Here is a 25,018-nt window from a genome sequence, read left to right as displayed (position 1 = left end):
GATGTCAGATGTTACTTATTTATCTTGTTAGGCTTTATCATCCCCTGTTTCACAGAAGCTTGTCATTTAACCCAGCTAAAGTTGGGCATAGGGCAGGATGATATACACATTTGAAGTATTCTGAGTCTTCATGTGCTGAGAAATATAGGCCACACTCATGTATGACGTGCTTCTACACGCATTTAACCTATTCTCTACCAGCTTCCAAGAGTCCTCCTCTGAAACTCTAGGAGTTCAAAAAGATTCAGAGTTGATTAAAGGTATTGAACAATAGCTAATGAGTTGAACACTGTACTTTCAATATATTATTTCATTTCCACAACAGAATTAGTTTTTATTTTTTAAACCATTCAAACTTAAAAAAAATTGAGGGTCAGAGGGTAACCTAGCTTGTTCACAGTCATAAAAAAGAATACAGAATCAGATCTCCAGATCCAGTGCTCTATCTAGCCCATTCCAGAGCCACAAAAGAAGGCACTGACTCATTCCCAGAAGAAATCAGACAAAGGCTTGAAATGAGTTTCCTACAGGAATATCATCTCCCTCTCTCTTTTTAAAATTTTATTCATTGTTGGGGCGCCTGTGTGGCTCAGTGGGTTAAAGCCTCTGCCTTTGGCTCAGGTCATGATCCCAGGGTCCTGGGATCGAGCCCCGCATCGGGCTCTCTGCTCAGTGGGGGGCCTTCTTCCCCCTCTCTCTCTGCCTGCCTCTCTGCCTGCTTGTGATCTCTCTCTGTCAAATAAATAAATAAAGATTTTTTAAAAAAAAATTATTTACCACTCTTAAAAATCTCTGTGAATGTGAGGGTAAAGCTCATCTAAATATTTTTCGTGTATCTGGTTATTTGGAGGTAGTACTTAGAGATATAGAGGAAATGTTAACAATTGGTGATGCTCATGGTAGTACTGGCATGTTCAAATGTTTGGGTTCACATAGAATTTTTGTGACCTTTTCATTTCTTTTCTGCACTTCGCATAACAAATTTCCTCAACTTTGGAAAGTATCTGTTGAATGAGTTTGGTATGTTAGGTTGAACTATATGAAGTTACCAATATTCAACCATTTTGATCCATGAAAAGGCAATTTCATATGTTCCAAACTAATAGGTATTTTCATCCGTGTAAAAATCCACCAAAAACTGCAACATGTTGTACAACATTGTGTGATTTTCAGGGCTCACTAGAAGACATAAATTTAACAATAAAATTTGTAATATTTTAATTTTTCATTGAATCTTACTATGGCGCATATAAGACCAAAATCATGTAATGAAAATAAAAGATGTAATTCCCCATTTGGTTCTATGGTTTCACACCTTGGGGAATAACACTGAGTTATAATTGACGCACTCCATGCTAATAAAAGACTTTAAAAAGTAGACTAAGAAGGAACTCCACAAAAAGGCAAAAAGTATAATTGCCTCATAGTAGGTAAATTCTGTTTAATGAGCAATTTGCAGAATTTAATTATTCTTATGAAAGTTCTCCTTTGAATGAACCTGGAAGAGTTGGGATGAGGGGATGGAGCCTCCTTTGAGAAACTCTCAACTTGTTTCTAAAACTGACCAGACTCTGGCATGCTTATTCTTAGAAACGAATGGACAAGTCAAAACACGAGTTTCGGGACCACGTAGTAGCATGTGTCTTTGGAGATGCTACCTCAACACTGATAGGGCTTCGGAATTTTGTAATGCCCTTGAGAGCTAGCAGTTATACACGAATGGAGCTGAAAGACATTGTGTTCATTGGGTCTCTGGATTACCTGAAGAGAGAATGGATATTTCTACGGAATTTTCCCCGAATATTCATTCTACCTGTAAGTGTCACATTAGAGATCGTGAATATAATATAGCGTAATGGTACTAGCATTAATAATAATAAAACGGTAGCTTGTAATTATATAGTGCTTACTGGTATCAAAAACTGTTCTAAGCATTTTACATATATTAACTCATTTTACTCTCAAAATAATTTGTGGGGTAGATTTTAAGTTGTTGAACTTTGGGTATGGAGAGAGTAGATAACCTGTACAAGTTTACACATCAGGTAAGCAGCAGAATAAAGATTTAAATCTAGATATCGTGGCTCCTGAGTTTATGCCCAGGAGCCACTACATTTTATGTTTATGTTTATAATCATGAGTTTCTCTGCATTTCTGAATCTGATTCTGACTTAATGCCCACAGCTAAATATTGATACTAGATAGCCTTTGTGGTCTGACTTCCTCATCTTTTCTGAAGACACATTTTTATGGAACACATAATGCCACATGATCCCTGATAGATGTGTGAGGAGGAGGAATTAGGCTTACATTTATGAGAAGTGGATTCATTATGCATATGTGGCACTGTGTTTGTAATTGTATTTGCTCTGAACCTTTATACACATCTATGCCATTGTATGCCACTATTTCCCTGGATTAAAAAAAAATGTAGGTGCAGTGTAAACTGCACCCAAAGCAATTAATTTTTTCATGAAATAATGCTGACAATATGTAATATTGTTCAAATTTCAAAATTGGTTCTCTCAAGAAACAAATTTTATTTGCTTTTTTAAAAAGCCACCATAAAGGGGAGCCTGGGTGGCTCAGTGGGTTAAAGCCTCTGCCTTCAGCTCAGGTCATGATCCCAGGGTCCTGGGATCAAGCACCGCATCGGGCTCTCTGCTCAGCGAGGAGCCTGCTTCCTTCCTCTCACTGCCTCTCTGCCTCCTGTGATCTCTGTCAAATAAATAAATAAAATCTTAAAAAAAAAAAGCCACCATAAAGTTCTCTGCACTTACTTTAAGCCATAGAAAGGAAGACAGGAAGAGAACCAGAAACCTCTAGATCTAGCTAGTGTTGGGAATTATTGGTGTTCATCCCTAAGCTACCTGAATCCAGAACCAGATATATCTCTATTTCTCCACTAAATTGGGAAATAAGCAACCACCACTATGCCAGTTAATCCAGAGGGTATAGGAAAGGTCAGCTGCAAGCAAAATTGTGGGGATGCCAAATTTGCCTTTAGATCCATAACTTCAGCTTTACCCCTACTGTTATCCCTACTTTATTTCTCTCACTTGAATCATCTAAATGTAATCCTCCTTCTCCACACTCCTTTGGCTCATCCAGATTTGCTCTCAGGAAAGGGTCTGTGAAATTTAGTCACACTGAGATATTAATGATCAATGATGCTAAATGTGTTTACATATCAGGTGACTAAGTTTTAAAACCTACTCAGTGAAGCCTGAAGTGGCTTTGGCTCAAAAACTGCATCATTCACAAAGAGCCATCACCATGAGTCATAATATAAAATCCCTCCATCTGAGAAGTCCCTCCTCTACTGGGTTTTCTCTCATTAGGGATCTGCACTCTTTCCTCAAGACCTGCATGCAGCCAACATAGAAGAATGTTCCATGTGTGCTGTTTTATCCTCTTCATGCAAGGCATCAAGCAACCCAGCTTTGGTAGACACAGAGACCATCATGGCCACCCTCAACATTGGATCACTGAGAATTAGCTGCTCTGATCAGTCGCCGGGAGAATCACGTAAGAACAACTCCCTGACAGGAGGAGGCTAAAGGAATGCAGTAAGGAAGGAGAATTAACTTCTCTCTGAAGTACTTTGATCATGGGGATGTTGGGTCAGTTATCTTCAAAGACCCCTCCCAACTCTGAGAATTCTGTAATAGAAGTAGCAGACAGTTAAGTTCTTGGTAATCCTAAGCCAAAAACTATTTCTAACTTCTAAATGGAATATATGTAACGCTGTTTTCCCATTTTAAGAAAAATCACTGAATTTTAAGTGCTGCTTTTGTTATTAATTATATTTTTGTTATTAATTAATTTTTTTGCTTTTATTTATATGTTTATATGTTTATTTTTTAATGTTTTATTTATATGTTTATTTATTTTATTTTTGTTAATTTTAAATTATTTATATTAATATAATTAATCATAATATATTATTTATTTATATTACTGTAATTAATTATATTTTGTCATTAATATTTTTGTTATTCATTAATATTAATAATTTAATATTAATTAAGATAGAAACTAGCTATTATAATTAATAATATTTAGTAGTCATAGTAGTAGTATCAATTCTCACTGGATCTTAGAGATGTTCCACTACTATTCCTAGTTTTATGTTTGAGAAAATGAAGTATAAATTCTCTTTTACTCTTTTAAGGTGCTTTCAATCTATGAACATTAGAAGACTGTATCTAAGGTCTCTTTCAACTTCCATAGACTAAGAATGTCATATTGCAGCTTCAGACTGGAAAGATATGTCAGAAGCAGGGTCTATTCAGGGTGGAGATCAAGTGTTTTCTTCCTTTCTCTTCTTCATTTTTTAAAAAAGATTTTACTTATTTATTTGACACACAGAAATCACAAGTAGGCAGAGAGGCAGGCAGAGAGAGAGGGAGGAAGTAGGCTTCCTGCTGAGCAGAGAGCCCGATGTGGGGCTTGATCCCAGGACCCTGAGATCATGACCTGAGCCGAAGGCAGAGGCTTAACCCACTAAGCCACCCAGGCGCTGCTTTCTCTTCCTCTTAATGCCTAGTACAATTATGGTCACTTCGATGCTTACCATATACTTAATGAATTGAAGCAAATGAGCCAGGAAGCTGGACTCTTGAGGAGTTCCCATTCATTTCACTGTACCCAAATGTTTGAGGTAAATCCCCACTAAAAATTGTGGTTTCCCTTCTCCCCTCAAATAGGAAAAGGTTTATCTATGCATCTATTTCTAAAATTGACTACTAGACATTCAACCTAATATGAAAGTGTTATTAGTGAAGAATTTTCTGTATCTAAAACATTTTTTCAACTCAAAAAATAAAAATAAATCATTGTTGTGGTCCCCTTAATCCAGCCATTTCCCTTGGGGATGTTGATCATCAGGATCAGGAACTCAGTCCTCTGTGCAGTCCCGTGCAGATGCTGAGCACAACTGTTCTACTATGCATGGAACTTGGAGCAGTCAGACATCACAGGAATTGCAAGGCTTTCAGGATTCTGGTTGTGGATAAAAACGTTCATATGTCAAATTAGGAAACCAAAGGAACTCTCTCTGACTTCTAAGTCACTGTTGCTAGGTGGGAAAGTAGAAGGTTCCTGGACCAAAGGAATAAATGAATAATCAAGCCTACTCTTTAGTAGGTGAACTGAGCCAGCTACTTGAGATGCCCTTCCTAAGTAACAAAAGCCCACTTGGCACCCAGAGTTTCAGGGTGTTTTGCAAAGCAGACTGATAACAAAGCACTTTATAAATAGCAAGGTGCCATGAAAATCCAGACTAAGGAGGTGTGAGCCATTTCACTGATGAGCAAATCTAAAAATGCTGTTGTGTTCTGCACATAAATCCTTAGCATAGCAATTAAGCTCATTCAGATTTACATGAGATATGTGTGTGGTATATGTGTGAGTGTGTATATGAGTACACCATACTTACAACTTTCTATGACTGGACAGAGAAGTATTCACTGTAAAGGCAATATCATCAATATACAAATGAAAATGCCCACATAACATAAGCCAGAGATAAACTGACATTGGTCATCTACTTAATCATCTGGGTGACTTGTCCTTTCTACTATTAGTTTTACTTAAGTCTCACATCTTATATGGGCTAGAAAGATAGAAATTAGTCCTAGTTCCCTATATATCTAGTGATTTTTATCTTTTCACTTATTTATTAATACAACAAAACAATGTTCCTGTATGATGTGCCATGTACTCTGTTACACGTTAAGAGGTTGCCCTCAAGGAGAAAGAGGAATTGGTAGAAGGAGGTAAAGGAGAGGGGGGGAAAGATTTGAAAGGAGGCAGAAAAAATAAAGGAATATCAAAGAATTTCAATCATTATGAAGTATGAGTAGGTGCTTTCCCCAAAGAAAATAGCGAAAGTTTAGTGAAAAATGTGTGGTGTAGACTATGCACCATTTCTTTTATGGATGGTACACCATACCCTTTTGTGTAACCAGGAAATGCAGATCCAGTCAGGCGCTACTGTGCCACCTAGCAAAGGTCATGGAATCGGCTTCTCTGGTGCCACAGCATCAGTAAAGTCACATTATGAACTTGTGAAGAGCATAGCATCATTATTCAGAAATTTCATAAATTACTCTGGCATTATAAGAATCTACCTTGAGTTTATATCTAAAGATTCCCAATCCTCGGAGAAGCCTGTTTGGTTCTCTTAACATTCTTCCCATTTCACATTAATACTACTCTTGTACCATCTCTAAAAGGTGGAAATGGTATATGCCCCCAAGAATTGACAGTATAAAGGATTATGAAATTCTACTAGGAGGCAGAGAACATCTTGCATGCTGTGCTCCAACATAAGACTAGCTAATGAACAGTTCACTTTCCCTTCTTCTGAGACAATGGTTGTCAACCAGAGACAGTTTTGCCCCAAAAGGCCATCTGACAATGTCTGGAGACAGTTTTGGCTGTCACATCTTGGGGGAATACTATTGGCATCTAGTGAGTAGAGGTCAGGGATGCTGGTAGACATCCTATAATGCACAGGACAGCCCCACATAGTTTCAAACAAACAAACAAATGAACTTTTGGGCCCCAAAGATTAATTGTACCAAGATCAGAAAACTTGCCCTTGCATATCTGGTGAGACCTTTGTGGAACGTGGATTTTCTCACATCTTCAGTCATGATAAACTTATATATGAAGGCCATCTTGGACCACCAAGACTGTTCGTACAGTGATTCACCAAGAGGTGTTGGGGATTGGGGACAGCAGAGTGAGGACTTTCTGAAAGGCCTATAAGAATGCCAGCCCTCCTGGACATTTTCATGGGAAACTCTAGGCTTTCCAGTGATGCTCTAATTGCTTCCCTGTCACATCATAAGGAGAGCAGGTTGGCAAACCTAGGTACTGAACTAAATAATCTGTGGCATAATCTAAACATATAACGGTAATTAAGTCTGACAACTTAATATGCTACTGAAATTTAAATGTACAGTAGTGATCTACAATTAAGCAATCTTTTGTAATAGCACCCTGCCAGACTGGAAGATTTCAGGTATAATACTATGTACTATTAGGTAGCAAAAATATTGACATTAGTACAGTATACCCAGGCTACGATCTGACACATTTTCAAATTAACCATTGCTCTACAAGACAAGATAGAATTAAGGCATAAATTCAGTTGCCGTCCTTCTGCTGATGTCCAAAGCAGTTATTCCAACTGTTTTACATGTGTCTGCACCCAATAAGGGCATTTGAGATGGAAGTATTTGACTGTATATACTGAATTCACTGATTTGATATGACTGTAGTAAAATTCTGATCTCTCTATAGTTTCTACTGCTCACAGCAGCCAGAGGGATCTTTTATAATATTTAGTAGGTAATGTCAGCTCCATACTTTAAACCCTATAATGTGACCCATGACAATTATAGGAAGATCACATAGGGTCTTGCAGGCCTGTAGGGAGTTTGAATTTTCTCCTACTTCATCCTGTTCATACTGGCTTTTTTATACCTTGGATTCCTTATCCCATTCCCTCTGCCTGGGTTGGTTTTCACCCCTCAGAAATCCATTCCAATATCAGAGAAGACTCTCTTCAGACACTATCTAAAGTCACCTTCCCTTATCAATCACTGGCCCGTAAAAGTTAGGTTTTTCCACAGTACCCATCACTGAAAATATTTTATATTTGCATCATAGAGAATGCCACTGGGACAGGGACTCTTCATAATCCTAGCATGAAGAAGATTTTCTTTAAATATTGGAAGAAGGAGGAAAGCAGGAAAGGTGCATAGAGCAGAGAAAGCATCTAACACAAATCTGAGAATAAAGTAAATCTTAGTTCCCCCAATCTTCATGCACTATGGAAATCCCAGAGACTTTTTTTTAGGAAAAATAGTTGGAAGGTATTCAGATCTCATTACAATTAAGATTTACCAATGAGTTAGATATCTGCTCTCTAGTTGTGATATAAGCCTTCCTCCTAAATAGCTGTGTGAACATAATTAGCCCTCTGGTCTTCTACCTGCCTACCTGAAGTTGAAGGGTTTACTGAATTCCTAAGGTCCATGCCAGTTCTAACTATAAACTAAATAGCTTGGGAAAGGTCCTTGCCAGTTCTAACTATAAACTAAATAGCTTGGGAGCTTCCTATGGAGCATCAGGTTTTCCCCCAAATTCACCTTGAAGTATGACTCCGAATTTTAGCAGCTCTCAGAAACTCATTAACAAGACGTGCCTCTTTCACTGAATGTCTTAGGGAAATGGAGAAGCTGGTAAATATTATAGCACATAGCATTTTCTCTGGAAAGAAGAATCTTCTTCTGGGTCATTTCTTTTTCCCTGTGCCCATCTCAGCAGCCCTCCTGTTGTCTTCTGTCAGCCTGTCTTACCACTATGTTCATCGCCATTCATTCCCCATCTTACCCCATCCCCTCCCATGTGCCTGGCTCAGTAAACAGCAGACCCTCTTCCATGACAGTAGGGAGCTTTAATTATAAGTAGTAGAACTTTTACCTTTCACAGTAGTATTCTCAAAAAGGTTCAAGAAAGGTAACCAGCAGTTTTAAAGGATCACTTCTGTCGAGATCATTATGTGTATGTATCTTTTTTAAGGGGGCCCCGGCTCCCCATTTCTCTCTTCCCTTTTCATTCTTTACAGTTTTTAGTTTGGCTTAGAGACACAAACCCTGGTCCTCTGCCTGGTTTTGAACCTCTCCATAGTTCCCTGTCTAGTAGCACTTGTCTCCGGCTGATGCTATGCATCACTGTCCTACGGAGTCGAGGCTCACCGAAGAAAGCGAAGGGTTTTACCTCCTCACATAGGAGGGAAATCTGTAAACTGAAAGCAAAGCTCAGAGGCTCCACGTGACACCCTGCCCATCTTTAAGGAACTTCTAAGGCATTCAGAATTGAGGCAGGCCAACCGGGGATGGGAGGCAGCCAATTCTGTGGAAGAAGAAAGAAGACATGAGTGGTATTTTGTGTGCACCTGAATATCCAGAGACCATCTCCAAGAGGCTGAGAGCGCTAGGAGTCAGAAGCCTTTTGTTGTGCGCCAGAAGCACTGGTGGGGCAGCCCCACCTAGTTATTCACGGATTCCTGGAAGTTCTGTGTGCAAATGCGTATGCATTCCAGCACTACCAGTCCACAGAGAATAATCCTAGTTTACTACTGGGGTCAATAAGCAGCCACTGGATGAGCTTTGCCTTTTTTGAAGTTCACTTTAAGTGCCATTTAAACACACACACACACACATACATACACACACCACTTCTTAAATGAATATGCTGAGGAGGCCCCAACTTCCCTCCCTAAATCTAGAAAAAACAAACAAACAAACAAACAAACAAGGATTTGGACATGAGAGTAACTTTGTTAAGATGAAGCATCAACTTACATGGTGGGCTTCTCCATTCTTGCCAAGTTTTGTAAGCCACTTTGTTTGCATTTAACCATCTCTTTTCTTCTTTGTTGTGGTCTGTGTCCACAGGAAGGGATTCAGGCTACAGATTTTCTGGGACGTCAAAATACCGAAGAATCCCCATCCTTACGGAACTGAGTAAGTTGTGTTTCAAGGACAAAGCGCAAGGGAGAAACCTTTGTCATCTGTAATTGATTTCCCAAGTTTCTTTTTAGAATCCACAAAGGACTGAGGAATCAGAATGGACCCCAGATAAATGTTAAGTGTTTGACTGGACATTACATTGGGCTTTTATCTAGCTGGTGACATCATGCAAAGCATGGCATATCTGGGTGTCAGGGTGCAGGAATAACATCTGCCTTCTCCTTTTATTTAGTTATCAGGAAAGGGAGACCAGTAGCTGGCTCAGTCTTGTTTGGAGGAAATCTCCTAGGGTTGAGGCATGAGTTTGAGGAGGACTATGAAGAATGTTCCTATACCCACTTAACTACCCATCGTGGGACTTTAAATCAGACGACTTCCTTTCCTGTAGTGATACCAGGGCTGGAGTTTGGGTGACACATATGAGGCACTCAGGATGCAGATGTTAAGGAGGCACCCATTCCTGGGGTCCTTAAATGTTGTGCCCCAAGTGTCTACTTTGTGTCATCTTAATCCTGATCCTAAGTGGCACTGCTCTCCTAAAATGGAAACACTCGATGCAGAAATACCAGAACAAGCTGTTATCACTCATCAACACCTTACAGTAAATACACATATATGAGACTTTCCTAGATGTAAGGAGCTCTGGGAATAGAAAGAATGGTGGGAAAGGCAGGAAGGGTGCCTGTGTGTATTTGGGGATATGTTTGGAAGGAAATGGGACACACTGGGATTTAATACTGACAATAATTGATGTAAAAAGGGGAAGATATGAAAGAGGAGAATAGTGTCTTTAAAATAGATTAGAACCTGAAGCTGTCAACCATAGTTTTTATCTGTATTTAACCCAAGGTATATATACCCTGAGGACATTGATTAGAAGACTGTGTTGTAAGTTGGAGTAGTCAGGAGGGGACCAACCAGCTTTTCACTGACCCCAAAGTACATCTGGTCATTCTTCAGGGACTCAGAGCTTGGAAAGACTTGCTGGCACCAGGAAGCTCTTGTTAAATTAGTCTAACAAATCACTTGTCAGCTCACTCAGTTTTTTGTTCCTTCACTGGCTGGAAAGGGTCAGGATGACATGAGAGCTGCAAGTCTGACTGCCAGCACTTTGGTACAGAATGTACCGTGGCATACAGGAAAATGTCTAGGAGAATAGAGGCCAGTAGTTTAAGATGACACAGCAAGATTTGGACAAGGTCTCCTGGGGTATGTGAGCATGTCTTGGATTGGCAATGCAAGGAGAAAAGAAAATACATGTGCATAAAAAATGTGGGTTGATATTATCATGCATTTCTCATCTTTTATAAAAACATGGAGTAATTTAAAGAATTAAAGAATAATCCAATCTTAGTTAGGAATGTATTCTGCATCATATGCCTGGTAGATTTGGTTTGATCTATAATATGACTGTCAGGAACTATGAAAGATGTAAGTAAGACCTATGCTTACTTGCAAACCAACAACGTAACCTGCCACAGTTTCATGGACATTAACAGAAGACACGAGACCTCTGGGTCAGAGATAAAGAACAGTTTACTACTCAAGCAAGGCCAGAGTATCATCAATTTTGTGTTGCTTGACCAAGGCCTTGTTCCCACAGGGTGACATGAAAAGGGTCAAATAATACCTGGACCCACCATGGATTCCTTTATAGGAGAGGAACCCTGGGCTTTGGGAACTAGAACTTTTTATAATGAGCAGTAAGCATGATCCTCTTTGCTCTGGTGGGAGATATTATCTCTATCTTCCCATGCTATTTTCTACTTAAACATTTTTGAAATAATAGTCTTGGAACAAAGGCAGTCAGTGCTTCTGTTTGTACTTCCAATGACTAGCTGCATTCCCTTCAGAGGCTTCCTCCAGGGATCTGAGTTGCATCCTGGGTCAAGTAGAAACAGGATAATGTAAATAAAGTAATAATAGAGTAATGTAAAAAATAATAATAAAGGATAAAGTAAATAATTACTTTGGATACTGCTACATGAGCCCCAGTTAGGAGAGTTCTCTAAACACTGGTACTCAGAGTGGTAGTCCATGAATCAGTAGCATCTGGAAGCTTGTTGGACACCTAGAATCCCATTCTTAACCCTAGACCCAATGAATCATAATCTATTGTCACATGATCTCCAGGAGATTCATATGCACATTAAATTTTTTATAAGAACTGCTTTAACTCATTCTGGATGTAGATAACTCTAAACACCCAAGTAAATACCAGGGTATCTATGGCATAATATTATGAAAAATGTCTGTAACTGGGGTGACCATATGTTCCCATTTATACTTGTTTTCCCAGGGAAGTTATTGAGAGTATCTCCTTTTACTTCCAAAAGTGTCTTTGTTTGAAAGATAAAGTATATAAAGGTTACACTGGGAGTTGTTTGGAGGAGCTGGCCTGGGGTGCAAGTATATGCCGTTGATGATGAAGGTACCCAAGAAGGATACATGTGTTTAGGGGAGGAAGATACTTGGAAAGAAGAAAAGATAGATAGATAGATAGATGATAGATAGCTAATGAAGTAAGGGCAGATCCCACATTGACCCCAGCATAGACAACAAATTCTTTGTACGGTGGTCATCCCTTGGCTTGCTTAGTATGACAGTCCTATATTCTTAAGCTTGTCTGCCTGTCTTTCCTTTTTTCTTCTTTTACCTTGCAGAAAATCCTTCCAATATCCACTATATTGAACAGCTGAGTGGACTGGATGAAAGCTTCTCAGGAACAAGCCTACATCTCAGCACGTCCTTTTCCACTGGCACTGTCTTTTCTGGCAGCTTCTTGGATTCCCTCCTGGCCACAGTAAGTGCAGCTAAGTGCAGCTTGCAGAGGGGAGAAAGGATGGTTCAAGCTTTGGGAAATAATGAGAATGCCTCACAATTCAGAGTTCTCTTTGATTTTCTGAAAAAGCTTGCTCACATACATTATTTCATTTTTCTTCACAACTACTTGGCAAACGAGGCCAAATTTTCACATTTTCAAGATTTAAAATGTATCTGGCCCTTAGAACCAGAACACTTGGTACCAGGAAGAATGAGCACATAAAAAGCAAAGTGCCCACCTTTTAGCTTCAATTACATCTTGGCAGACCAAGCTCTGGTTTCAGAGCTTAGAAGACACTGCTTTCTTTTGTCTCTAAAATATCCCCAACAGCTTATACAGAAATTTGTCATAAGGGATATGGGGACCAAGGAAAAGCTTTGGCCTTTGGTGGTATGAGCTTCGTTCAGAGTTAAGCCCACACTCCCTCCATGCTGCCCCACTCCTGGGGTATGGTTTTGATTACGCGGTTGCTCTTCAGCTCTCAGGTGCCCTTTAGCTTCTGAGAAGGTCCCTTGCCTTGGCCATGGTATTTCTGTAAGTGGCACTGATCCACTGGGTGAATACCTACTGTGTGCAGGGCACACTGTTCTAAGTGCCAGGAGTATAGCAATGATGAAACAGACTAACATCTGTGCCCATGTGGAGCTCAGGCTCATAGAGGAGAGTAACAGAAACATGATAAATGAGGAACATATGTGGCATGTCAGCTAGAAGACTAAGGCAATGTGAGATGAGAAATACAGGGGTTAGGAAAGGAGCTGAAAGTTGCAATAGTGTGGCTGGAGAGGGAAGGCAGCACTGACATGGCGGCATGGGAGTCCAGCTACGGAGAAGAGAGCACACGGCATTCTGATCTTTGGGGAAGAGACACACTGGGCAGAGAGAAGAAGGGAAAAGGCAGTGAGCTGTAAGCACTCTTGGTTAAGTCAAGGAATTGGACCAAAACACAAAATATCTGCACAAAATCTATACATAGCCATTGGAAAATGATTGCAAGAACTCCTCTGAAGGAAATTCTTGTTGTCTAAGACCTCCCAGACTCCTTCTCCCCCATATTTTCCATGAAAGTGTTGCAACCTAGCTGAATAACAGTGTACAGATTCCCAGGGCTCTGAACAGTTTGATAAACTTGCAGCCTTCTGTAATTCCATGTGGAAGGGGCATCATTCCTGAACTGTGTGGATGCCTCAAAGGCACAGTTGGCACTTTTAGAGGAGCATGGCTGGGCCACACATGCTGCCCTCATAGTATTAGTGCCACTGGTCCTGAAGGGATTATGTTGCCTTGGGCTCTGCTTCCCTAAGCCTTGGGGATGGAGGGTGGTCCTCATAAACCCCATCAAGCTCTCAGAGAGATAAAACTACGTCAATGATAGTTTAACATTGAGCATGTGTGGGTAGACAATGAATTTCCTAAAGGGTTAGGCAGCATTCAGCCTTAACTGAGCCAGGAGTCCAGTCAGAAGACTTTTCTGGGAAGGTGGCTCTGTCATGGAAAGGACTTTATCACTGTCTGTCATTGATATGTTACTTTGCCAGTAATTAATGACTGGAGTGTCAGGCAGGAGGTGACTTTGGTGAACTGGACCTATCTGCAGGATACATTTTAAATAGGGTTAAGGTCCCCATTCTCCTCAGAGATCCCTAAATGGCAGGCGGCTTTGTGCCTTAAAGTAAACTGGGGCCTTAACTAAACTCCACTGGCCCCCAGAGGTAGGAACAAAGTCACCAACTCTGTTTAGAGCTAGTGGGAAGGGCAAGATGGGCAGAGAAGAGCTGAGAGAGTAGACATAAAAATAAATGAGCACATAATGTCAGCCAGCATAGCAAACACAAACTTGGTCATGGTAGCCAGCCGCTGGGCCTCTCCTCATTCACCATAGGTCCTGTGATCACACTGAGGAGCAGCACTGCCTCTGAGGGTACCTTCAGATATTGTATCAGTGGGCTTCTCAGTGGGAGAGGATGATTTAGTCCTCCTAGAAAAGGAAATAAGCTATGTAAAAACTCAGGAGTCTTTCCCACAGTGAAGTCTGTAGGAGAGAGAAAATCCACACACTGTGCCTGATCCACGGGAGAGTCACACGAGGTCACAAGCATAACAATCAAGCTTCAGGGAAAACCTTTCTATTAAGGGGACTGGCTTGGGTCTTGACCCTCTGCATATCTATTTACCTAGTGGCATTCTGCCTCAGATATTGAATCTTTAATGATTCATGGCACAACAAAATGTACACACTTTAATACTATTTGGATCTCCAGTCCTAAATCCCTGGCCATGATGAGCCGAGCTAGACTATTGAAAATGATCAGGTCATACTGCCCACTCTTGATTCCCTTGTCTCTAGGTCTGGTGGTACTGGGTCCACTTGGATCTCTAAAGGTGGGGGTGACTTTCCATTGTCCAGCCACACAGAAAGAAAGAGCCCACAGGCCAGGTTCGGGCCTCCAATTCTATCACCTGGAGTCTTCTGTGTACCATTTGATCTTGGCTGGCCTCCTGACCTTACATAGGGTCTCCTGGAATTGAGAGCAGTAGCCTCAGAGAAGAGACCACTTATCCTCTGGCACTGAAACATCTGGGAGCCACCACTGTGTAGCTGCAGCATACATTCGTCCATACTCCAGTTTCTTCTCCGTACATATTGGAGCACCAATATGGGAAAGAAAGGCAAAGCTCTTGGTCTTAAAGTTAGGACAGCAGTTGTGGGCTCCATGGTTATCACTCCCTCTAACACATTCCCATGGAAGCTGCCACTAAGGATCACAGTTCTCTGCCTCCAGATCACACCCACAGGTCTTTTTCAACACAGACCTCAAGGCAACTTCTGCCAATAAATTTTCTTGCTAGAATAATGTTAATAATCATAGAAAAAGCTGTGATAGGAAGAGTAATTACATCTTTGAAGCACTTACTTTGGACCAAAGTCTTTGCTACAACACCTTGTTTAATTCTTCTTTCAACCCAAATAGGAGAATACAATTATGAGCCTCATTTTACAAATCAAGGTTCTGAGGCTTAGCAGGAGAATGAAGTGCCACAATTACAGCCCTTACAGATGACAAACTGGTTTTTGAACCCCACTGTGTATGATTCCCAAGTTAGACCTCACTGTCACAGTCCGCTGTCCTTCCAGAAAGCTCTTTCTGTGATTATGTGTGTCCTTCCAGTGCACTGATTTTCAAGTTTTGCTTAAAGGAACCTGCTCCCTAGGTGCTCAGTAGATGCTGAACAGACAAGCAGGGAGGGGCCCAGGGTGTACCTACCCCATCATGCCCCCTGCCTGCACCTGTCTCTTCAATCAAAATGACTGCTTTCATCTGTGCTGTGCGTGAGGCTTCTGCCTAGGATTTGATGTGAAGTAGGATTTCCGTTGTTAAGAAGACTTAGAAAACCACTCCCTAAAAGTTAGAATATATGACCAACAGAGAGGGAGACATAAAATGAAAGGACCAAAATCCTCTACTCTCTTCTAAGACAGATTTTCAGTTTCCAGTCAAGAGTCCTGTATGAGAAACAAGAGTCCACCATCCCGCCCCATTCTGCATGTGCTTTTTGTCCCATAGCTTCCTCCCAGCCAAAGAACACCCTCCAGGGGGTTCTTCCAATGTGCTGTCCAGCTCAATGAACCAAGAGATCTGTTTTCCACTGATGCATGGTCGGAAGTTATAATTAGAGCTCTGTTTCCTTGATGCCCACACCACACAGGAGTGTATGGGGAATATAGAAGCATTCAGAACAGACTCCCTCAGGAAAAAGTTAGTTATCACCTCATCCAAGTCAGAAACAAGATGAGATCACCAGTCTTGACTCCGACTTCTCCCCCTTTTTCTCCATTTCCCCTTAATAAATGCAAAGGAATGAATGAGCAAGTCCCAAGGATAGAACAAAGCCTGAATGTTATTAAGTAATATATAAGTTGTGAGAGATACCACAGATTAGCTAAAAGTTGAAACACTTTGGGCTGCAACATTTTCTAACCCTGGAAGTCCAAATTTTAGTAAATCTGATTATATTAGAAATACTATCGAAGTTTAAAGATCTTAAAATATTTGAAGCACATTTCAACTTTCTTATTTTCCTGCGAAAGAAAAAAAGAAAAGGAAAGGAGGGGGGAAGGAAAGAAAGAAAGGAGGGAGGAAGGAAAGAAGAGGGGAAGAAGGGAGGAAAAAAAGAAGAGATCAATACCATAGAACTCCAAAAAATAAGAATATTAGATGAGCTCATGGAGTAAGGGTGATATGTAAATCCTTTTATTTTCCCCAATATAGAATTGCAATCCTTTTGATGTCAAAACTGAAGAAATGATATATTCAAAATCTAAGCCTCTCTCAGTTAAATATGTAAAGTACGTTTCCCTAGAGCCCTTGACACCAGGATAACCCTAGAATTTACACCTTTTCTTTAATCAGTGGAGAATTATTCTAACAGCATTACATCTAATCACTCTATACTATGGTCATTTCTTCTTAAACGGATTGTGGCTCAACCTGGATTTACATCCCCTGTTCATGCCTGGATTTCAGGGAGCTGATTCCATAAGCACCCTTCTGGGTGGTAGCAAAATGGAACAAAGAAGAAGTAAGGAGACCAGCAGTCAGGAAATCCCTTCAGTCAGGATGTTGGAAGGAAAAGGCATTTGAAGTCATCTTTTAACCTAAAAACTATTCTAAAACTTATTTTCCTGTTTCATATAGCTTATATTATTTCCCAGACCCTCTTGTCCCAATGGCTTCTACATTTTACCAGCAATATTTGTTTATTTGTTAAAAACTGACTATCAATTGCAGTCAATATTCTTATAGTTGTTGAACACCTGCCTTGTTCAATGCACCCCTGAGGGCATGAATATTAAATAGACAAAGTCTGTCCTCTGAAAGACCATATCATTTAAGGAAGTGCTGCCACAGAGGGTAATCTAAGCACCAACCAGTGTCAGAACCACCAGAGGTGGCCTTTAAATTTCTGATTCCCACTCCTCTTTATACAGTCTGATCCACTAGATCTTGGATCCCAGAAATCTACACTCTTGAATACCCTTCCAGGTGATCCCAATACATGAGAACAGAATTGCATAATATGTGTGGTATATCTCATTTCATCCCACAAACAATGCTCAAAGATGGTACTGTCATGTCAACTTTAAAGGTTATAAAACTTCCTGAGAAAATACGTCAGTTGTTCAAAGGTACTCAGTTAGGACATGGCAGTCCCAAGATTCAAAGTCAGGAATGTTTCAGACAAACTCCTAACTAGAAAATACAGAAGGATGAAATGGAGCAAAAGTCAGTGTCTGTGAGATCACCAAAAAAGGAAAACTTCTTTCTGATGAGACGACCAGCATAGAGTTTGCCAGTCAGAGGGCTTGATGAGTTATCGGTCAGATGTTCCAAAGCAAAGGTATGGAGGAGTGCATATGTAGCTTGAGCAGCAGATAGACTGTTGTGCGCTGCAGGGCATGATTAATGGAGGGGATGATCTTGGTTTCACAGTAAGGGTATGACATTTAAGGTTTGAGGAGGTGGGCGGCATGATTTGATTCATGTCCTAGAGAATCTTTCTGGAAACATTTTGAACATGAATTGCAAGTAAGAATAAAAACAATACAGGAAGACTAGCAAATAGGCCCCTATCATAATTCAGTCTGCAGAAGAGAAGTCCCTGAACTTAGAGAAAGTAAATGGCAAAATTTCTATGACAGTAGCAATTGAGGTCATTCCTATTCTTTTTCATAAAAACAAAAGTATTGACTTTTATATAGGTAATAGATAAACATGTAACTCCTCCTGTCTATTGGAGTAAAAGTCTAATTTAGATAAAACAAAATGTTGAAAATTTAAAACACTATGTATTCAATAGATTTGGGAAAATCTAATGGGTAATATATTACAGTGCTATTTACATGTATGCCACTGCCTAGTTTACACTAAATATGGTAGGAATCCTTTGGGAAAGTATTTTAGGAACATGGTTAGGGTTATTCAGACTCAAAGTAGTTGCAAAATAAGAAGATGTCCCACATGTCCTCCTTTGGTTTCATTTTGATGCCAAATATTCCAAAATTCTATTAATTTATTCAACAGCTACAATTTGTATAGTACAAAAGAACTAAGGGAGACCTAAATATTAATAAGCCCAAGTCAATACCTGTCCTCATGTAGGTCACAATCAAAAGGAGGAGACCATCAGCCAGGGGATCCCTTCAGTCAGGACATTAGGAAGGAAAAGGCACTTGAAATCATCTTTTAACCTATTTAATACAAGTAGACTCACATCCAGAAGATTCAGCTATAGATGACAGTAATAGTATCAGTAGCCCCCTAAGGAAAAATCTATAGAAGTCATATTAAGTACATAGTTTTAAGAATATAGTGATGATTATAAGGGTATCTGTGGCCCAACATACTCCTCTGCTTATTTTTGGGAGAGGGGACATCCTTGGTGTTAGCATCATTACTCATTTTCTTCTTGTGCCACAGTGTAAGCCAAGAGGGAGCAGGAACTGGGTCAGTGTTATTTTCTCTGTACTTTGCCTAACCCAGTGTCCTACCTGAACTGAGAGCTTTTAGTTGATTTTAATAATGATGACAGACCCTGTTTTGCCTCACTGCGTCCATTTTAAACAGCGATGCCCTCTAAGTCTGCAAGACTTTACATCTTACATCCACAGTGTCTGTGCTCACTCTTCTGACTTTGCACGTGGCTTGTCCTTGCTTTCCAGGCCTTCTACAATTATCATGTCCTGGAATTACTTCAGATGCTGGTTACAGGAGGGATAAGTTCTCAAATGGAACAACAAGTTGATAGGAGTGTCTGTGGGCTGACAAACCATGGTACTTCATTGACGTCTGAAAGAATGCGGTGTAAACTGGGGATTCTGTCCTTAAATGAAACTATTTTGTCAGACATTAAAGTGAGTCTACTCTTATCATAATTAAGGTTCCTACTTCCTTACTACTCTGGGTTTCTGAAAATGATTCAGGCTCTTTGGGTTCCTAGATGGCTTAGAGCATAGAAATAATACCAAAAGCTAATAAAACCATGTATTCATAGAATATTTTAAAATTCAAAGTGCATTTTCATGTATCCTATTTATTTTTTTACAACAATTCCAGGAGGTAAGTAAGGCAGGTATTATTATCCTCATCTTCCAGATAAAAAAAATCCAAGTATGCAGGAAGCGTCTGAGAAATATAATGACTTTGTACCTTAGCAAGTTTATTAATAATTATTATAACTAATATTTACTGAGCATGCTCCCTGTGCTTGTCTGCTTTGTTGTTGTTGTTTACTTAATTTGTCCAAGGATTTATATGGTAGGCATTGTTATTAATTGCACTGAACAGATCAAGAAACTGAGACTCAGAGAAAAGGACTTGCCTGAGGCCACATCGTGTCCCACTGGAAAAGCAGGGAACCCTCCAAGGCAGTCTCACTCAGGCTCTGCTCTCTCTTCCTATACCTGAGCTGATAAAGAAATCTGATCATGTCAGTCTAAATCAGGCAAAGGGGTTCTGTGTTTGGGTCTAAGACTCTGATTGACCTAGCCAGGGGAAAATGCTTGCATTTTCTAAGCCCACTGAGCTAGTGAGCAGTGGATTATGGCAAGGGGAGAAGGTCATTATGGCAAAGTCATGGGGCATCTGTGTGTTTGGGCAATGAGTAATGCAATGAGTAATGTACTTATCAGTGCCTTTTGGTCTAGCTTTGGTTGACATTACATTTAGCCCTCTACCAGTGTCTAGAACAGGACATTTTAAGGACATATTTTTTGTTTGTTCAGAGGACATCAGCAAAGTCCCCTTCACGTGGAGCAGGCTCTTCCAGGTCTCTGCACCTGATATGTCCTGATAGATACTGCCAAAGAGGGAAAACCCCATGCTTTGTACATCTGAATTCCAGGTGCAAATAACATGGCAAAGCTCTCTTAGCACATTCTGGTCCTTTGCATTTCTGTGGTCCTGGGCTCCTCACCTGAGACTGACTTGTGAGTGATTATAAGCCCAGAACAACTGCTGCTGGCAACCTCTTTTTAGTATCAGAGGTGACAGTAGACAAGGCAACATTGCTCTCCTTCCTTTCTTTACTTGAATCTGGTCCTCACCTTGTTTTCTACCCTAGCGAATCACATAATGAGACAAACTGCTCTCATGTGACTTCATTGAATCCATTTGCTCTGCTTTGACCCTGTTGTCTACCCATCATGCCCAGCCTGAGAGCAGGGTCAAGAGGAATGCTTGGGACTATAAACTGTGGTAGAGTAGGATGAGAAGATCACTCTCTGGAGGTCACTGAACATCCCAACCCATTATATAGATTGAAAACTGAATTTCCCAATCTTTTACTAATTGTTACTTCTTTAACAGTTACCAAAATAGCAATAGTAATAAAAACTAGATAACAACATGCTCTGTCATGCACTCAAGAGGCTCTTGAAAGTCCACAGTGATAAAAATAATCACTGGGATTAGATGCTCAAAACTTATAAGCCTAATTTCCTACTTAACACTGCCACCATAAAAGATATTTGGAAATGGCTTTTGGGTCTTCCAAACTTTTAGTGCAAGGAAAGAAAATAGCTTTCCAGTAAGTGCTTGTTATTGCTTAATTAAAGTACCAACAGACACATGTTTTTCTCTTTTCTCCCCAGCCAAGACAGACATTTGGGCAACTGTTCTGTGGCTCAATAGATAATTTTGGAATCCTGTGCCTTGGTTTATACCGCATGATAGATGAAGAGGAGAACAAGCCGGAACAAACTAGGGGAGTATGCTTGCTCAGAGAGTGCTACCCTTCTGTCCAAACAAGAATCGAAGTTACTTTATTCAATATGAAAGAGAAGTCCAGAGATCAGGGTTCATAATTACAAAGATGGGTCCAGGGGAAGTAGACAGTGATGTAGGAAGAAGGAACCTGGGTATAAATAACATGAATGAACTGATGATCTGGCTAATATTGACCATGTAAGGAGAATGGTGTCTGTGTCTCCAGTGAACTGTGAGATGTAGACCCAGACTTTAAATCGGGATTCTTTTGTAACTTACCTCTCATCCATGTCCATGTGACTTTTTCAAAAGTTTTATTTATTTATTTATTTATTTATTTATTTATTTCTATTATGTTCAGTCAGCTGACCTATATCATTAGATCTTGATGTAGTGTTTAACAATTCATTAATTGAATATAACACCCAGTGCTTACCCCATGTGCCCTCTCTAATATCTGTCACCCAGTCACCCCATCTCCTCACCCCGCTCCCTTTTGTAACCCTCAATTTGGTTCTTGAAGTCCAGAGTCTTTTATGGTTTGTCTCCCTCTCTGATTTCTTTCCATTCAGGCTTCCCTCCCTTCCCCTATGGTCCTCTGATCTATTCCTTATATTCCACATATGAGTGAAACCATATGATAATTGTTTTTCTTTGCTTGACCTATTTCACTTAGCATAATCCCCTCCAGTTCCAGCCATGTCAATGCAGATAGTAAGTATTCATTCTTTCTGATGGATGAGTAATATTCCATCGTACAAATGGACGACATCTTCTTTATCCATTCGTCTGTTGAAGGACATCTCAGCTCCTTCTTCAGTTTGGCTATTCTGGACATTGCTGTTATGAACTTTGGGGTGCATGTGCTCCTTCTTTTTACTACACCTGTATTTTTGGGTAAATACCTAGTAGTGCAATTGGTGGGTCATAGTATAGCTCTATTTTTAATGTCTTGAGGTTCCATACTGTTTTCAAGAGTGGCTGTATTAGCTTATCTATGAGACTTCTTAAAGGTGAAAGCCACTGTCCACATTGGAAAGATTTATTTCTTTTCTGTTGGACTCATTGGGTAAATGTTTATTGACTGCCTCATTTCTAGCACACTGTGTTTTACATGTATAAATTAGGGGAGTGATATGCTCAGATTTCAGTTGAAAGAGCAATCTGACCACAGTGTAGGAGAGCATAAAGGAAATGCATGTGGAGAGGAGGGGGAAAGAGAGTGTACAATCTACAGAAAACACAATAATATATGTCCAAACTGAGATCCTCACAGTGGGATTGGACAGGATTCAGTAGAAGGAGGAGAAATTAAGAAAGAGTGGAGAAAGATTGAAGGAAACTTGTTCTCCTTTCTGAGGGGAACGAAATCAAGATACTCAAAGTGGGGTAGGTTTTTTTTTAAGATTTTATTTATTTATTTGACACACAGAGATCAAAAGTAGGCAGAGAGGCAGGTGGAGAGAGAGGAGGAAATAGGCTCCCTGCTGAGCAGAAAGCCTGACACAGGGCTCGATTCCAGGACCCTGGGATCACGACCCAAGTCAAAGGCAGAGGCTTTAACCCGCTGAGCCACCCAGGTGCCGCTAAAGTGAGGTAGTCTTGAAAGGAAAGAAGACTTTTCTACTCATCAGGGAAATGAAGGAAAAGAATGTGTGCCAAGACAAACATAGCCATAGGTGAGGGCTATACTCAAAGGAATTTGTATGTAACACCAGAATTTCTCTGTGAAGTACAGGCATAGCCATTGATGAGATGATAGTGACACCAGAGTTTGAAAGAGAAAGTGTCCTTAGTGCCAGAGACCTAAATAAACATGGAGGTCTATAGATGGCACCAGTGAATTGAGAGGGAAGGTGATATGGCTATAGAGCACTAATCACAAAGACGCTGAGGGAGCAGTGATGTTCTGAAAGCAGCACTGCAAAGCATGAATGATGCTGGTTTCTCTCTCTCTATCTATCTATCTATCTATCTCTGCTTGAACTCCATGCCCTTGCTCCAACACCTCCAAAAAACCCATGGAGCTCTGTAATTGGGAGAATGTGCAGCCCATACTTGAGAGGACCCCAGGAAGGAAATGATATTTCTGTTTCAAAGGGAGTATTTGACTATAATAGGTCTTGCTCAAACTATTATAGACATTACAGGGGATTCAGTGGGAAAGATATAAGGGGGAAGATTATTCAGCAAAAAGAGGTCAGAGGTGCTTTCAGATGGTGGTTCTATAAAGAAAAGGTGACCATTTGGGGCAGCAATGAAGAAATGCAGGATAAAAACCATGAAAGTTTATTCTGCCTCAATGTTCTGACCTGAATGCTGGTGTGTTAATTAATTTAGCTCACATTATTGAGGATTTGCCATGTGCCTGATACGGGGCTAAGATATCCTGCTTCCCTAGGAAGTCATCTTATACAGTCCAGGCTCTTGGTGTTCTTTAAGACTCATTGACATTCACTATTTGCTTTCTAGTCAAAATTTCAAATACAACTTCAGTTTAATATTCTTCCCCCTCACACTGGACACTCTACATTGTGAAAGTTGGTGGCACAAGTATTAGGGTAAGCCTAAGGTAGAATTGAAAAAGCTGGAAGTACGTAATATTCTGATTTTGATAAATCTTGGACAAGTGCTCAATATTGGGATGACTGAATTCATTAGAGTAGTCGATATTAAAGGCAGGGAAACCTGGAGTCCAAAAGATCATTAGACATAAGTCAGTCCACATCTCTATCTATCCCTCTGCCATTAAAACGTTGAGCAAATCAAGGCCCAAGGAAGGGAGATGCCATGCCAAACCCAGGTCAGAGATTCTTGGGTTTGGAGGCAGGAGTAAATGTTAGTCTCCCGGTTACTAGTCTAGGACTTCTGTTGCCCTGTGCCAGAAGTATTTACTTTTAATAAGAAACCAATGAAGCCAAGCAAAACAAAAAATATTTCCTCCTCGGGCCCAGCAGAAAGACTTTCTTGTTTGGACCTTTGCCTGGAGCCACAACTGTCCGGCTGCAGAGGCTCCAGAGTCATCTTTGGCTTTTCTTACAGGTTTGTGATCACCCGGCCATGCAATACTTTTAAGCTCCTGCCCTCGGATCTTGTGTTTTGTGCCATCCCTTTCAGCACTTCTTGTTACAAATTGGATACTACATCTCCAAGTCCATATGAAACGATAAATATAGTGCCAACATCAGAGAAAACTACAAACACAAATCAGTCTTCTACCATTAACCCAGTCAGTCAGACAACAACACAACCTTTGACGACATCCGTTCATTATTTGGAGCCAAAAACTAGTTCCATTAGTGATTCTAAGCAAACTGTATTGACTCAGAGCAGTAAACTACCATCCCAGACATATTTAGGTGAAACTGAAACCATGAGAGAAAATGGGAAGGAAAAAATGAAGGAAAGGACAGAGGAGAATGCCCCTGCTTCTTCAAAACCAAACTAAGGCCTGTTGATATTCTCCACAAGCTCCCAGCTCACTACTTATAAAGCATCTCCAGAGATGGTGACTTTGAACAGGAAAATAAAAATGGAAGCATGCCACTTCTGTGCCCTTTGGTTAGTGGTGGATCAGCAAACCCACAGTGGGGAAAGACGAAAGTCTGATCCAATCCCACTGGATCTAGAGTGATAAATAAAGAAATGCATAACAAATGCTCTGTAAGGAAAGTTCATTGCTCTGTGTCCGTTGTCCCTCGAGCAGGAAACATGTTAAACTGAGCTGTGTTAAAGAGGTCCTTCAATACTTGTTGGGTTCATCCGGTCAGGGTATATAAGCCATCAAGATTAAAAAAAAAAAAAAATGAGAAGGACTTAGACACAGGAGATGAGAAATAAAGAATCTTACATTCTTTATCCTCAAGCAGGCAAATAGT

General features: G+C 40.3%; 1 protein-coding gene across 1 annotated transcript in view; it reads left to right on the top strand.

Moving 5' to 3' along the window:
• Positions 1–24,813, top strand: part of KCNU1 (potassium calcium-activated channel subfamily U member 1) — a 148,587-nt gene extending 123,774 nt beyond the window's left edge. The window contains exons 21-27 of the mRNA XM_044226005.1: positions 1,591–1,815; positions 3,342–3,528; positions 9,477–9,545; positions 12,215–12,354; positions 19,097–19,288; positions 21,026–21,138; positions 24,183–24,813. Of these exons, the coding sequence (XP_044081940.1) occupies positions 1,591–1,815; positions 3,342–3,528; positions 9,477–9,545; positions 12,215–12,354; positions 19,097–19,288; positions 21,026–21,138; positions 24,183–24,588 (1,332 nt within the window). The 3' untranslated portion in view covers positions 24,589–24,813. The remainder of the gene's footprint in view (positions 1–1,590; positions 1,816–3,341; positions 3,529–9,476; positions 9,546–12,214; positions 12,355–19,096; positions 19,289–21,025; positions 21,139–24,182) is intronic.
• Positions 24,814–25,018: the final 205 nt, after the last annotated feature.

This window comes from Neovison vison, chromosome 11 (genome assembly GCF_020171115.1).
Source record: "Neovison vison isolate M4711 chromosome 11, ASM_NN_V1, whole genome shotgun sequence".
Lineage (NCBI taxonomy): Eukaryota > Metazoa > Chordata > Mammalia > Carnivora > Mustelidae > Neogale > Neogale vison.
Note: the sequence above shows the minus strand (reverse complement) of the source record. Positions and strands in the feature narration are given on the sequence as shown.